Source organism: Oncorhynchus keta, chromosome 36, assembly GCF_023373465.1.
Source record: "Oncorhynchus keta strain PuntledgeMale-10-30-2019 chromosome 36, Oket_V2, whole genome shotgun sequence".
NCBI lineage: Eukaryota > Metazoa > Chordata > Actinopteri > Salmoniformes > Salmonidae > Oncorhynchus > Oncorhynchus keta.
In genome coordinates, this window is record NC_068456.1 from 15,930,970 (window position 1) to 15,947,837 (window position 16,868).

Below are 16,868 nucleotides of genomic sequence, written 5' to 3' on the forward strand. Positions count from 1 at the left end.
GTGAGCCGGTTGGATGTACTGCCAAATTCTCTAAAATTACGTTGGAGGTGGCTTATGGTAGAGAAATTAACATTCAATTCTCTGGCAACAGCTCTGCTGGACATTCCTGCAGTCAGCCTGCCAATTGCACGCTCCTGTGGCATTGTGTTTTGTGACAAATCTGCACATTTTAGAGTGGCCAATTATTGTCCCCAGCACAAGGTGCACCTGTGTAATGAGCATGCTGTTTCATCACCTTCTTGATATGCCACACCTGTCAGGTGGATGGGTTATCTTGGCAAGGGAGAAATGCTCACTAACAGGGATGGAAACAAATTAGTGCCAAAATTAGAGAAATACCCTTTTTGTTTGTATGGAACATTTCTGGGATATTTTATTTCAGCCAATGAAACATGGTACCTACACTTTACATGTTGTGTTTATATTTTTGTTCAGTAAAATATGGACACTATTACTAATAAATCATAAAACAATTTAGTTCACATTTAAATTAAATAAACATTTATGTGACGTATAGACAGTGTGGGATAACCGGGGAGGGGGTAATATTATTAACTTGTTATTGATTTAGACAGCTGCAGCTGGAAAAGTATTCAAAACATTTTATATTATTAAATTCAACATATTCAACACATAGGACTGTTTATGGGACATTACTGAACCCTATTCTGCTTTACTAAACATAGATGCTAGCAGTATAAGGATCTTACCTTCCTTGAGTGACAGATAAGGACGCTCTTACTCCGTCATCCACTACTCCTTTGATAGAAGGATTTTTTACTTGGATTAAATGTCTGGAATTGTGAAAAACTGAGTTTAAATGTATTTGATTTAGCTATATGTAAACTTCCGACTTCAACTATGTTTGATAACATTCCATGAAATAACGTACAAAAGTCAAGTTGATTCCGATGATTCGGCGAGGGTCGTCCGGCTGTGCAGTGGCTTGAGATTTTTGAAGTCTGCTAGTCAGGTGGCGCGTTCAAGAGACTCATACGAAAAGTAGTAGTGGAAATGGATGGAGACAAAAGGAATATGGAGGCTGACAGTGAAAGTAATAAGGATTCTAATGGATTTATATTTCCAGGCTTGGAGAGATGGAAGGAAGTAGGTTACGAGTTTGAATCCGATGCAGACATCAACAACAAGAGAGGCGGTGCATCAAGGAAGATTGGGGTCAAGTATAAACAGAATGAGCTGTACTCCAGTAGAACTGGAGGTGAATTGGAAGAGAATGAGGATGAATTACCTGAGGTTGCAGGAGTAGTGAAGATCTTGGAGCTCATGATGAAGATGACTGGTCCAGTAGGAGAGACGTTTTGGGAGAAAGTGGACCCCTTCTTTTTGGCTGACCCAGTTGGGTACTGTTGAATTGTTGAAAGTAACCTGAAGTGGACTTGTGAAGATTTTTTGTGTTTTGTGCTCCGCATCACATGAATGGGGACAAGACCTGTTATTTGCTTTGCTGTCAAGAATAGAACACCCTTGAAAGGAGTGTTTACTGGGGTAGTGGTAAGGGTGGTGGATCAACTGAAGTTGAACATTCCTGGTACCGTATGGTGCAACACAGACCCGGTGGCGAAGGTGGTAGAACAGAAGAGTCACTGTCTGTCTTTTTTAGTTTTAATGCTGAGTCATTACACGACAAAGTAATTTTAGTATATATCAGTTATCCCGTAAGAGCTTTTGTGCCAAATCCACTACAGTGTTTTAGGTGCCCAGCTTATGGACAGGTTGCAGAAGTATGTAGGAGGGAGATTCCTAGATGTGAGAAGTGTGCAGGAGGGCATGGGACAAAGGAATGTGTAGTATCGGTGAAAGAAGTGGTATGTGTTAACTGTAGGGGTGCCTATGTTGCTGGGGATCAGAAGTGTCTGGTGCGAGAGAGACAGGTTGAGGTTGCCAGGGTCATTGTTTTACAGAAAGTGTTGTATTCTGAGGCAATTAAGAAAGTAGAGGAAGATGGGTCAAGGGTGAGGGATCCTAAGAGGCTCTAGTAGACTTTTGAGTAGTAGACTTTTGCCAGTACAGAGTGATAGGCCTACCAATTAAAAGTGCCTCAGTAAGGTTGGCTTTTTAGAGTTTTATTACCATGGTTATCAACTTTACTGCAGGAATGGAACGTAAGTCACAGAAAATAGGTGTTGTGGTGGCAGCTGCAGAGAAGTACAGTACGTGGGATGACGAGATTTTATAGCAGAACAGTTACAGGGTGTGTTGAATTATAGTGTCCCGTTCTCCCAGGCTATCATCCTGGTGTAGGATCGGGTCAAAATAGTGGAATGGGGTCGTGGATTTTAATGAGTGTAGGGTTAGTTGGCAGGGTACTTTTTTCCTTTCCCCTTTTCCATTTTATATCACAAAGTATAATGGTTCATGCTCCAGTCCAGTTGGTGGCGGTAATGCACCAATAATATTGGATGCCAACCGCCCTTAAACCCCACCGAAGAAGATTATTCGGGGCGCGGCATAGTTACATTATGTAGCATTCATGTAATGTAACGTTATCTAATTTGTTTCCTTCGCTATTTAGCTACAGTAATATCTTAACGTTGTGTGTTTCAAGCTACATATTTGACATTTAGCAATCTAGATAGCTATTAGATAGGCTAACTACCTAACTTATATATAATGTATGTCTGTAGCTTTATCTCGCTAGCTAACATGCATTCTACCATAACAATTCGTTTTTAACTTCCAGTGCTGTCCAGTCGTTCCGCATCTCTTCTGGAATGGATTATGGGAAGGAGAGGGTTGTGGCGTTGGTGGATATGGACTGTTTCTACGTGCAAGTGGAACAGAGGCTGAACCCAGCGCTGAAAAACACACCGTGTGTGGTCGCACAGTACAAGACATGGAAGGGAGGCGGGTGAGTCACCGACACAGAGTCTCCTTCCCAAGGCCAATGGGATTGAGAGCGGCGTAGCTAGCATACACACATCAATCCAGAATAAAAACAGGTAGACCTAGGGGAAATGGGACAGTGGGAGTGACTCGTAGGTCTTTCGCCCTTACCCCATGTTTCTTAGTTGTATTGGTCAGGCTGGCTAAGGTTTAACTTCAGTGTCCATTATAATGTAATGGAGACAGTCAGTGGAGTTAAACATTAGTTCAGGCTGGTCCTGATTTATGATGCATACCTACATCGCCTGGTTCTCAGCTCTGCAAAACGTTTGTCTCTCCCATACATGACAGTTTTTTGTTGCATGGACTGTTCAGAATATCATAGTCAAGTCATGTTCTCACACTTTATCTTTACCCAGTATCATAGCTGTGAGTTATGAGGCCAGGGCCCATGGTGTCACCAGGAACATGTGGGCAGACGATGCCAAGAAACTGTGCCCAGATCTCCAGGTTGCAAGGGTCAGAGAGTCACATGGGAAGGCAGACCTCACCCAGTACGTGTCCATTATACAATATTTTAAATGACTTTGGTGACTAAGTAAATCCCCAGGAACCCCTTGGGAAAGCCTGCAGTGCTAACCAGCTAACTGTCACCCCCTGTGTAGTTACCGGGAGGCGAGTGTACAGGTGTTTGAGGTGATGTCACGCTTCGCTGTGCTCGAGAGGGCCAGTATAGACGAGGCCTACATGGACCTGACTGTTGCGATACAGCAGAGATTGAAAAGCATGACTGACCAGCAGGTAGACCCTCAGCTCCTGAAGACCAGCCACGTCCAGGGCTACCCACTGGCTCCTCTTGACCAGGAAGAGGCAGCACAGGACATCACCACAACTGATAAAGGTGGGTTTTAAACCGCGGTCGTCATTGGGTTAGTTTACCCCAAGAACTCTAAATGAGTGTTGAGTTTTAGCATTTCAGAAAAATATTTAGGCATATCTCTTTTAGTGCTGTGTTCTCATTTTATATATGTGGTATCTTGATATCCTGTATCTGTCCACATCCCTGGGTTTCTAATTAAATATCCTGTATCTGTCCACATCCCTGGGTTTCTAATTAAATATCCTGTATCTGTCCACATCCCTGGGTTTCTAATCAAATATCCTGTATCTGTCCACATCCCTGGGTTTCTAATCAAATATCCTGTATCTGTCCACATCCCTGGGTTTCTAATCAAATATCCTGTATCTGTCCACATCCCTGGGTTTCTAATCAAATATCCTGTATCTGTCCACATCCCTGGGTTTCTAATCAAATATCCTGTATCTGTCCACATCCCTGGGTTTCTAATCAAATATCCTGTATCTGTCCACATCCCTGGGTTTCTAATCAAATATCCTGTATCTGTCCACATCCCTGGGTTTCTAATCAAATATCCTGTATCTGTCCACATCCCTGGGTTTCTAATCAAATATCCTGTATCTGTCCACATCCCTGGGTTTCTAATCAAATATCCTGTATCTGTCCACATCCCTGGGTTTCTAATCAAATATCCTGTATCTGTCCACATCCCTGGGTTTCTAATCAAATATCCTGTATCTGTCCACATCCCTGGGTTTCTAATCAAATATCCTGTATCTGTCCACATCCCTGGGTTTTCTAATCAAAGACCATGTCAGTGCAGACTTTCAAATAAAACATGTCAATTACATTTTATCGGTTGCGTACACATATTTAGCAGATGTTCCTAACTCCAACAGTGCAGTAATGCCCAACAATACAATCAGCACTGAATTCTGATTGGCTGAAAGCTGTGGTATATGAGACCGTATACCACGGGTATGACAGAACATTTACTTTTACTGTTCTAATTACATTTGTAACCAGTTTATAATAGCAATAAGGCACCTCGGGGGTTTGTGTTATATGGCCAATATACCACGGCTAAGGGCTGTATCCAGGCATTCCACGTTGCGTTGTGCATTAGAACAGCCCTTAGCCTTGTTATATTGGCCATATATCACACCCCCTCGGGCCTTATTGCTTAAATATAGTTTCAAACGACACACAGGTCTCTGTAATAATGGCTGGGTGTAGCTTGATTTCATTGGTTAATTTGCAGATATAAATACAACATATAAAAAGCATAGATGGGAAACATATGATCATAGATATAATTTGGCTCCATACAAGAGTCTTTAAATGAAAGATTCAGGCAGCCTCTCGTTTAACAATAAATTATCAAGGTTACCCCCTCTCCTAGGGAGGGTGACTGTTTTCGATGCCGATATAATGAAGGGACGAAATAGTGGTTCGCTTCCAAAAAGTTGGCCGCAACTGGGTACGTCGAGTTTTTGCACCAAATGGTTCTGCGATGCTCCGGGATTCATACTTTTAATTAGCATTTTACCCACTTAATTTTTTTACCACAAGGACAAATTATAAGATAAATAACTGCCTTAGTGGACCACGTAATAACACCTTTTAATTGGGATCTATTTCCCAGTTTGAAGGATCTACATTTGTACATGCCGTTGCATTGAGCGCAGCCATTACACTTGTAGTTTACATCCAGTGGAGGTGCAAATGGATGTTGTGTGGGGCAATTTTGGGGTGATAAATCAGAGTTTACCCATTGATCTCTAAGATTTCTGCCCCGCGAGAATGCTACCAAGGGAGGGTCCGAAAACACATTACCGGTACTGTCATCAGATCTTAGAATGTGCCAATGTTTGAACAATTCCTTTTAATTTGTTCAGAGCAATCTGAATAGCGCGTAGTAAGAACGCAATAATGATTATTTTTCCGAGACTGTCCTTGAAAGAGATCATGTCTTGATTTGTTTTGGATTGGATTGTCTCAATGGCAGTATTAATCTGACCATTTTTGTACCCCCTTTGCTTGAATTTTATCTCAGCCATATGATTATTTTGATTAGACAGAATTGGCTGTAGGGCAAATTGTTTTTCAAGGGAAGTGGGTGACAGCTATCAGCCCTAAACAAACTGTTACGATCAGTAGGTTTCCTTGTATATTACATTATCCTCACACAAAATCAAAATCTCAGGTGCTCAGAACAAGAGTTAAGAAAAGCCTGGAGCTGTTTTGCATCACCCCTCCATTGAACAAAAATATCATTAATGTACCGTTTCCAAATAATAATGTTAGGCAAGGAAACATTTGAGAGGATTGAGAATTGACTGTTTCTCCATGTAACCCACATACAAATTAGCATAGTTAGGAGCCATAGGGGATCCCATAGCAGTATCCTTCATCTGGATAAAGAAATCCTTTAGAAACATGAAATAGTTGTTGTGTGTGTACTATTTCACCCAATGTTATAATGCATGCATGCACTGGAATGTTGTTCATTAGGGTCACGTTGCAGAAGAAAATGTTCCATTGCTTCAATACCGCCCTCGTGTGGAATATTCGTGTTTAACGACTCGACATCAGAAGTCATTTACAAAGTATTCTCAGGGAGAGGATCAAGAGATTTAATGATAGAGATCATACTGCTGGTGTCCTTTACAAAGGAGGGGAGCTGTTCTGTGAGTGGTCTGATTAAAAAAAAAAAGTTGATAAAGGGGCCGTAAACTGTATCAATGTCTGCTACAATAGGGCACCCAGCAGGTTTTGTAACATTCTTGTGTAATTTCGGCAAAGTATAGAAAGTGGCAATTTTAGGGAGTTGAATAGCCAAAAAGTTGTTATTTTTGGTGATTAGACCAGAACTTAAATACCCATCTGGGACAGTAAAGATGGTATTCTGACATTGGGAAGTGGGGTCACTTCTGAGTTTCTTGGATAAGGTGTTGTCAAGCAGTTGTCTGACACTCATTTACATAAACTGTCCTATCCATGATTACTACCGTTAAGTGAAATCGTTAAGTGCCTTTGAGCGGGGTATGGCAGTATAGGCCAGGAGCACCGGTTTGTGTCAAGAACTGCAACCCTGCTGGGTTTTTCATGCTGAACAGTTTCCCGTGTGTATCAAGAATGGTCCTCCACCCAAAGGACACCCAGCCTTGGAGTCAACATGGGCCAGCATTCCGGCTTTCGACTCCTTGTCGAGTCCATGCCCTGACGAATTGAGGATGTTCTGAGGACAAAAGGGAGTGACACTCAATATTAGGAAGGTGTTCTTAATATTTTGTACACTCGGTGTATATAGACATTATGGACAGTATATGAATAGAAAAGGGGTGTACAACAGTAGTTATATAGGATAGGCCTTGACTATAATAAAGTATAGACATATGAAGTGGGTAAAACGGTATGATAACATGGTGCTCCTCTCCATGTTTTCCCCCAGAAGAGCGAAGGTCCAGTGGCCTGCAGCAATGGCTGTCCTCTGTGTCAGGCGGCTCTGGCTGTGCAGAGCTGCAGTTGGCTCTGGGGGCTGTGATCGTCGAGGAGATGAGGGCTGCAGTGGAGCAGCACACAGGCTACCGCTGCTCGGCAGGGATATCCCACAACAAGGTCAGTACTCTCTTCCCCCTCTCAACACAACCAGTGTGTTCTACCTCTTTCTGTCAATAGTTCTACTAGCTTTCTTTACTTGTGTCCTTTCTGTCATGATCACTGAATCCTGGCAGAACACAACTGGTCGTAGCAATATGGTGGAAACTTGGCCAGTCCTTTCAGCTGTCAGTTCTAGGCCAGTCTGTTTATTTATCATGTCTCCTCAGGTGCTGGCTAAACTAGCCTGCGGTCTGAACAAACCCAACCGCCAGACACTCCTGCCATTAGGCTCTGTTCCAGAGCTCTTCAACTCACTTCCCATTGGCAAAATGTGAGTGTACTGCTAGTTAAAACTAACCGTGTGCTGTAACTGAGAGAAAATGAAGAGAATTGACACAATAACACACATCCGTCAATATACATGCAACATACAACACGATCTTTCCTGGACTACAGGACCATCAGACTATGCAGATGAATACAGAATCAACTTTACAGACTCAGAGATAGACTGATCCGGTCCTGTTGTTCCTCTCTCCAGCCGAAACCTGGGGGGTAAGCTGGGGGCGTCCATCACAGAGACCCTGGAGGTAGAGAACATGGGGGAACTAACCCGCTTCTCTCAGGCCCAGCTGGGACAGCACTTTGGAGACAAGACTGGGTAAACACACACTTCCTTCATGTCATGAAGTATATAAACCACTCTTCCTCAATGAATCACACTTATGTAATACTGTGGATAATTTAAAGTTATTAGCTAAAATTGTAATATTGCAATCTGGTGTTGTAAAAGTAACTATCCATTTAAAAATGTGATACTATTTGGTGCCAGTGGTGGCTAATGTACAGTGCCTTCGGAAAGTATTCAGACCCCTTGACTTTTCAACATTTTGTTATGATACAGCCTTATTCTAAAATGTATTAAATATTTTTTCATCAATATACACACAATACCCCATAATGACAAAGCAAAAACAGTTAGACATTTTTGCTCATTTAAAAAAAAAAAAAACTGAAATATTATATTTACATAAGTATTCTGACCCTTTACTCTGCTTTGTTGAATCAAATCACATTTTATTGGTCACATGAACATGGTTAGCAGATGTTAATGTGAGTGTAGCAAAATGCTTGTGCTTCTAGTTCCGACAGTGCAGTAATATCTAACAAGTAATCTAACAATTTCACAACTACTACCTTATACACACAAGTGTAAAGAGATGAATAAGAATATGTACATATAAATATATGGATGAGCAATGGCCGTGCGGCATAGGCAAGATTATTAATTATTAAAGTGGCCAGAGATTTGAGTCTGTATGTTGGCAGCAGCCACTCAATGTTAGTGATGGCTGTTTAACAGTCTAATGGCCTTGAGATAGAAGCTGTTTTTCAGTCTCTCTCGGTCCCAGCTTTGATGCATCTGTACTGTACTCGCCTTCTGCATGATAGTGGGGTGAACAGGCAGTGGCGCGGGTGGTATTGTCCTTGATGATCTTTTTGGCCTTAGTGTGACATCGGCTGATGTAGGTGCCCTGGAGGGCAGGTAGTTTGCCCCCGGTGATGCGTTGTGCAGACCTCACTATCCTCTGGAGAGCCTTGCGGTTGTGGGTGGAGCAGTTTCCTTACCAAATCAAATTTATTTATATAGCCCTTCGTACATCAGCTGATATCTCAAAGTGCTGTACAGAAACCCAGCCTAAAACCCCAAACAGCAAACAATGCAGGTGTAAAAGCACGGTGGCTAGGAAAAACTCCCTAGAAAGGCCAAAACCTAGGAAGAAACCTAGAGAGGAACCGGGCTATGTGGGGTGGCCAGTCCTCTTCTGGCTGTGCCGGGTAGAGATTATAACAGAACATGACCAAGATGTTCAAATGTTCATAAATGACCAGCATGGTCGAATAATAATAAGGCAGAACAGTTGAAACTGGAGCAGCAGCACAGTCAGGTGGACTGGGGACAGCAAGGAGCCATCATGTCAGGTAGTCCTGGGGCACGGTCCTAGGGCTCAGGTCCTCCGAGAGAGAGAAAGAAAGAGAGAATTAGAGAGAGCATATGTGGGGTGGCCAGTCCTCTTCTGGCTGTGCCGGGTGGAGATTATAACAGAACGTGGCCAAGATGTTCATAAATGACCAGCATGGTTGAATAATAGTAAGGCAGAACAGTTGAAACTGGAGCAGCAGCATGGCCAGGTGGACTGGGGACAGCAAGGAGTCATCATGTCAGGTAGTCCTGGGACATGGTCCTAGGGCCCAGGCCAGTTGAAACTGGAGCAGCAGCATGGCCAGGTGGACTGGGGACAGCAAGGAGTCATCATGTCAGGTAGTCCTGGGGCATGGTCCTAGGGCTCAGGTCCTCCGAGAGAGAGAAAGAAAGAGAGAAGGAGAGAATTAGAGAACGCACACTTAGATTCACACAGGACACCGAATAGGAATCAACCCACCCAGGTGACGCACCCCCCAGGGACGGCACGAGAGAGCCCCAGCAAGCCAGTGACTCAGCCCCGTAACAGGGTTAGAGGCAGAGAATCCCAGTGGAAAGAGGGGAACCGGCCAGGCAGAGACAGCAAGGGCGGTTCGTTGCTCCAGAGCCTTTCCGTTCACCTTCCCACTCCTGGGCCAGACTACACTCAATCATATGACCCACTGAAGAGATGAGTCTTCAGTAAAGACTTAAAGGTTGAGACCGAGTTTGCGTCTCTGACATGGGTAGGCAGACCGTTCCATAAAAATGGAGCTCTATAGGAGAAAGCCCTGCCTCCAGCTGTTTGCTTAGAAATTCTAGGGACAATTAGGAGGCCTGCGTCTTGTGACCGTAGCGTATGTGTAGGTATGTACGGCAGGACCAAATCAGAGAGGTAGGTAGGAGCAAGCCCATGTAATGCTTTGTAGGTTAGCAGTAAAACCTTGAAATCAGCCCTTGCTTTGACAGGAAGCCAGTGTAGAGAGGCTAGCACTGGAGTAATATGATAAAATTTTTTGGTTCTAGTCAGGATTCTAGCAGCCGTATTTAGCACTAACTGAAGTTTATTTAGTGCTTTATCCGGGTAGCCGGAAAATAGAGCATTGCAGTAGTCTAACCTAGAAGTGACAAAAGCATGGATTAATTTTTCTGCATCATTACCAGGCTGTGATACAGCCCGACAGGATACTCTCATTTGTGAATCTGTAAAGGTTTGTGAGTGTTTTCGGTGACAAGCCAAATTTCTTCAGACTCGTGAGGTTGAAGAGGCGCTGTTGCGCCTTCTTCACCACTCTGTCTGTGTGGATGGACCATTTCAGAAGTGCCTTTGGCAGTGATTACAGCATCAATTATTGGGTATGACACGACAAGCTTGGCACACTTGTATTTGGGGAGTTTCTGTATTCTTCTCTGCAGAGTCTCTCAAGTTCTGTCAGGTTGGATTGGGACCGTTGCCGCACAGCTATTTTCAGGTCTCTCCAGAGATGTTCAATCAGGTTCAAGTCCGGGCTCTGGCTGGGCCAATCAAGGACATTCAGTGACTTGTCCCAAAGCCACTCTTGCGTTGTCTTGGGGTTGTTGTTTAGGGTTGTTTTTAGGGTGCTTTTACACCTGCATTGTTTGCTGTTTGGGGTTTTAGGCTGGGTTTCTGTACAGCACTTTGAGATATCAGCTGATGTACGAAGGGCTATATAAATACATTTGATTTGATTTGATTTGATTTGGTTGTTGTCCTATTGGAAGGTGAACCTTCGCCCAAGTCTGAGGACCTGAGCGCTCTGGAGCAGGTTTTCATCAAGGATATCTCTGTACTTTGCTCCGTTCATCTTTGCCTCGATCCTGACTCATCTCCCAGTCCCTGTCGCTGAAAAACTTCCCCACCGCATGATGCTGCCACTACCATGCTTCACCATAGGGATGTATTCAGACCCTTTGCTATACGGGTTTCCTCTAGACGTGATGCTTGGCATTCAGGCCAAAGAGTTCAATCTTGGTTTCATCAGACCAGAGAATCTTGTTTCTCATGGTCTGAGAGTCTTTAGGTGCCTTTTGGCAAACTCTAAGCAGGCTGTTATTGTGCCTTTTACTGAGGAGTGGCTTTCATCTGGCCACTCTACCATAACGGCCTGATTTGATGGAGTGTTGCAGAGATGTTTGTCCTTCTGGAAGGTTCTCCCATCTCCACAGAATAACTCTAGAGCTCTGTCAGTGACCATCATGTTCTTGGTCACCTCCCTGACCAAGCCCCTTTTATGATTGCTCAGTTTGGCTGGGCGGCCAGCTTTAGGAAGAGTCTTGGTGGTTCCAAACTTCTTCCATTTAAGAATGATGGAGGCCACTGTCTTCTTGGGGACCTTCAATGCTGCAGAAATGTTTTGGTACCCTTCCCCAGATCTGTGCCTCGGCATAATCCTGTCTCGGAGCTCTACGGACAATTCCTTTGGCCTCATGGCCTGGTTTTTGCTCTAACATGCACTGTAACCTATGGGACCTTACATAGACAAGTGTGTGCCTTTCCAAATCATGTCCAATCAATTGAATTTACCACAGGTGGACTCCAAGCAAGTTGTAGAAACATCTCAAGGATGATCAATGGAAACAGGATGCACCTAAGCAAAGGGTTCCAATTTCATAGCAAAGGGTCTGAATACTTACATAAATTAGATGTCTTTTTATTCTAAAAACCTGTTTCTGCTTTGTCATTATGGGGTATTGTGTGTAGATTGCTGAGGATGTTTTTCTTTTAATCCATTTTATAATTAGGCTGTAATGTAACACTGTGTAAAAAGTCAATGGGTCTGAATACTTTCCGAAGACACTGTAGTTCCCATATTGATATAAATAAATATTGCTTTCTTCAGCCAGTGGCTGTATGATCTGTGTCGGGGGATTGACTTTGACGCAGTGAAGCCCAGACAACTCCCTAAATCCATCGGCTGCAGCAAGAACTTCCCTGGGAAGACATCTCTCACTACCAGAGAGCGGGTACTTGGCTATATTCATGCCCTCTCTCCATCTGTTCTTCTGCCTGCCTCTGGCCATAATCTATTGAGATGCACCAATCTCCCATTTTGATTCCTCTTGAGCTCTGTTCCTTCTGTCTGTTGATGTCTGAATAAAATACTATTGTCTTATCTCTGCAGGTGCAGCACTGGCTCTATCAGCTGGCTCTGGAGCTGGAGGAGAGACTGACCAAGGACAGAGAGCTGGTGAGGGACTTCATCTCACCATCCTCTGTTTGTCTCATCCCTCCCTGTCTGGCCACACTCTCATGAGACTGAGGGACGGAAGGATAATCTACAGTTGAAGTTGAAAGTTTACATACACCTTAGCCAAATACATTTCAACTCAGTTTTTCACAATTCCTGGCATTTAGTCCTAGTAAAAATGCCCTGTCTTAGGTCAGTTAGGATCACCACTTTTATTTTAAGAATGTGAAATTTCAGAATAATAGTGGGGTGATTTATTTCCGCTTTTATTTCTTTCATCACATTCCCAGTGGGTCAGAAGTTTACATACACTCAATTAGTATTTGGTATCATTGCCTTCAAATTGTTTAACTTGGGTCAAATGTTTTGGGTAGCCTTCCACAAGCTTCCCACAATAAGTTGGGTGAATTTTGTCCCATTCCTCCTGATAGAGCTCATGTAGCTGAGTCAGGTTTGTAGGCCTCCTTGCTCACGCATGCTTTTTCAGTTCTGCACACATATTTTCTACAGGATTGAGGTCAGGGCTTTGTGATGGCCACTCCAATTCCTTGACTTTGTTGTCCTTAAGCCATTTTGCCACAACTTTGGAAGTATGCTTGGGGTCATTGTCCATTTGGAAGACCCATTTGCGACCGAGCTTTAACTTTCCGACTGATGTCTTGAGATGTTGCTTCAATATATCCACATAATTTTCCTCCCTCATGAAGCCATCTATTTTGTGTAGTGCACCAGTCCCTCCTGCTGCAACGCACCCCCACATGTTGCTGCCACCTCCGTGCTTCACGTTTGGGATGGTGTTCTTCGGCTTGCAGGCCTCCCCCTTTTTCCTCCAAACATAACGTTGGTCATTATGGCCAAACAGTACTATTTTTGTTTCAACAGACCAGAGGACATTTCTCCAAAAAGTATGATCTTTGTCCACATGTGCAGTTGCAAACAATACCCTGGCTTTTTTATGGCGTTTTTGGGGCAGTGGCTTCTTCCTTGCTGTGCAGCCTTTCAGGTTATGTCGATATAGGACTCATTTTACTGTGGATATAGATACTTTTGTACCTGTTTCATCCAGCATCGTCACAAGGTCTTTTGCTGTTGTTCAGGGATTGATTTGCACTTTTAATCCCAAAGTACGTTAATCTCTAGGGGACAGAATGCGTCTCCTTCCTGAGCGGTATGATGGCTGTGTGGTCCCATGGTGTTTATACTTGCATACTATTGTTAGTACAGATGAACGTGGTACCTTCAGATGTTTGGAAATTGCTCCCAATGATGAACCAGACTTGTGGAGGTATACAATTGTTTTTCTGAGGTCTTGGCTGGTTTCTGTAGATTTTCCCATGATGTCAAGAAAAGAGGCACTGAGTTTGAAGGTAGGCTTTGTAATACATCCACAGGCTAATTGACATTTGAGTAAATTGGAGGTGTACCTATCAGAAGCTTCTAAAGCCATGACATGACTTTCTGTAATTTTCCAAGCTGCTTAAAGGCACAGTCAACTTAGTGTATGTAAACTTCTGACCCACTGGAATAGTGATGCAGTGAATTATAAGTGAAATAATCTGTCTGTTACCAATTGTTGGAAAAATTACTTGGCATGCACAAAGTAGATGTCCTAACTGACTTTCCAAAACTATAGTTTGTTAACAATACATGTGTGGAGTGGTTGACAAACACTTAGGTTGGAGTCATTAAAACTCGTATGTAAACTTCCGACTTCAACTGTACCTCCCCACCTGCATGCCTGTCACTCCTCTCCATTCCATTTCTGTCACTCATTCTCTCTCCCTCTGTGTAGAATGGTCGTGTGGCTAAGCAGTTGACTGTGGGTGTAAGGCAGTTAGGTGATAAAAGGCCCAGTTTCTCTCGGTGCTGCTCGTTGGCACGCTACGACGCCACCAAGATCTCCTCGGACAGCTTCGCAATCCTCAAGAGTCTCAACACAGCAGGGAACCATCAGGCAGCATGGCAAGTTGCACAAATTAAGTCTGCCGTGACATTAACTATATATGCAACCAACTCTAGAGAGCATGACAAATATAACACCATTATTTGGAACACAACTATAGCCACCCTGAAATCTTAATCTTCAGAGGCGTTGATTTCCCATGGCTGTCTGTTTTCGAATGTATGCGTCTCACTTTCTCTTTCTGTCTCTTTCTATCCAGGACTCCTCCCCTCACCCTGCTCCACATTTCGGCCAGTAAATTTAGTGATTCACCCTCTGCCGGGGCCAGAGGAATCGCCAGCTTCCTGTCCAGTGATGTCACTTCCACCCAGGCCTCCACTCAGTCTTGCTCTGGTTCAAAGAAGGACTCCACCCCCAAGAGACCCGGCGCCATCCAGTCCTTCTTCCAAAGATCTGCAGAGAAACAGAGGAAAGAGGGAGAGGAAGAAGAGAATGATAGGGGCTATGGAACCTTTCTCCCGCCTTCCTCTTTTCCTGTGTCTTTCTCTGTAGTAGAGAGGTGTGTGTCTGAGAATGAAACAACAACCTCAACTGTCTCTAGTACATCTTGTCACTTTTCTTCTGTTGTCAGTTCATCAGCCATCCCCCATACTGGCATCACTTCCTTCTTTCAGAGGAAGACACTTGGGAGAAACCAGCAGCCCGTAACCGCAGCCTCACACAGTGACAGTCTCGCAACAGGCAGAACAAGATGTTCCACAGTAGGATATGATACAATAGGGAGTGTCCAACTTTTAACAGACACAGTTGGGTGTGAAATAGCAGGAAGTTACACAGCTCCGGAAGCTGAAATATGTGACGAGCAGACTGCGAACGTAAAAGGGAAACACACTAAACTCACTAGTTCTAACCAAGCAGAGGACCAATCTCTGGGTTCTGGGGAGGGAACTTGTACTCTATCAGAGGAAAAACAGTCTGTGGGGTCAGACTTGCCCTACGATCCCCCTTCTGACCCGCCTCAGTGCCTGGCCAGTGTGGCCAAAGAGGACCTGCTGACCTGTGAGTCCTGTGGCCAGGACGTGCTGGCCTGGGAGATGCCTGAACATAATGATTACCACTTTGCCTTGGACCTACAGAACTCTTTCTCCTCTACAAGCACAACCACCAACACCTCTCTTCATTCCTCCTCTCTCTCCTCTGTTTCAACTGCCTCCCGCCCCCCTCTCAGGGCAGGTGCCCTTCAGTTGTCCCGGGGGAAGACGCGGGCCAGGGGCCAGTCAACACCCCAGCCTAAACGGCCCCGCTCCCAAGGTGGTAGTACTGGTACGCTGGACTCCTTCTTGAAGAGGAGCTGAGGACAAAGTGGAGGAAAATGAAAGGAGGTAGGGAATCCACTGTGCTGGACTGGTTACTTTTGCTGACGCTATTTAAACTGACCAACAATATTCTAAACTCACTGCCAAAACAATTTATACGATTGTATGGTGAGATGCTGCTTAATTTTAATGGCAATTGTACAGAATAAATATTTGTACCTCTAAAACAGATATTGGTAAATCCATACTTTCCTGGAGGTCCTCTTTCAATGGATATGTTGTCTGGAGAAGCTTGTATATTTCTGTGATCATGTTTCCATTACACATTGAAAATAGTGCTTGTGTTGTGGGCCTTTTTTATCAACCATGTGAAATGAATTTTTTCCACTAGATGGTAGCATCACACATGACGAGCGCACGCAAAGTTAAGGCACTCAGTTTAATGCGCATTCAGCTTAGATACAGTATTAGTGTTCAAGGAAATTGTTTGCTTTGTTTTACCAATGCAAATCTAAGAGAAGGCAAACATGCAAAATGCCCCCATGTGCTACTGGGCTTTTGCTGTGATAACATTGTTAAAGGTCAGCCAACATACATTTGGCCCAACTTGTGAATAAACTAATGAGTCCGTGTAATCAGTAGAAACAGAGGCCTGTTTTGCAGAAACTGGGCTGTAGTGTGACTATCTCCACAGCAGTTGAACACTCTATAATGCTCGTACTGAAGTGGGATTTTTTAAACTATTCCATATCAGATTATTTTCCTAATAGTTTCAAACAAAAGAGAAGATAAGTGGAAACCTCATGTTGGGTTTACTTCCAGTTCATGGCAGAGTTAGGCTGGTGCGAGAGCTACATGGAGGCCCTAAATGTATGACAATGATCTGGGAACTAACAGAATATAACTACTTTCATTTTGTGGATTTAACAATATAATTATGTGGATTTAACAATATCATTTAACAATGTAACACTGGAATGACAATTTCAATAAGATCTTAATACTGAGGTTCAATCTTAATGTCTGTTTTGTTATCTTTGACCTCAGTCCAGTTGTGGTTGCCTCTATGATGATTTGCATTGCACCATTTCTGGGTGTCACATGCTTTTGTGTACATTCTACGTGAGGAATCAAGTGATCTCCCTTTCATAAAAGTGGTGTTTCAGTCTGA

At 43.6% G+C, this 16,868-nt stretch overlaps 1 protein-coding gene across 3 annotated transcripts; it reads left to right on the forward strand.

Annotated features, from left to right (window-relative positions):
* Positions 1 to 2,391: 2,391 nt before the first annotated feature.
* polh (polymerase (DNA directed), eta) lies at positions 2,392 to 16,868 on the forward strand. 3 transcript variants are annotated; one of them, XM_035754333.1, is made up of 11 exons: positions 2,392 to 2,493; positions 2,702 to 2,869; positions 3,264 to 3,398; positions 3,510 to 3,745; positions 7,158 to 7,324; positions 7,534 to 7,637; positions 7,848 to 7,967; positions 12,131 to 12,254; positions 12,413 to 12,478; positions 14,271 to 14,440; positions 14,641 to 16,868. In XM_035754333.1, exons 2-11 carry the CDS (start codon positions 2,733 to 2,735, stop codon positions 15,734 to 15,736), a joined length of 2,355 nt encoding a protein of 784 aa, XP_035610226.1. In that variant the 5' UTR covers positions 2,392 to 2,493; positions 2,702 to 2,732; the 3' UTR covers positions 15,737 to 16,868. The 3 variants fall into 3 exon arrangements, with proteins under 3 accessions (XP_035610226.1, XP_035610228.1, XP_035610227.1); XM_035754335.2 differs by having other exon boundaries at positions 2,473 to 2,498; XM_035754334.1 differs by lacking the exon at positions 2,392 to 2,493 and having other exon boundaries at positions 2,509 to 2,869.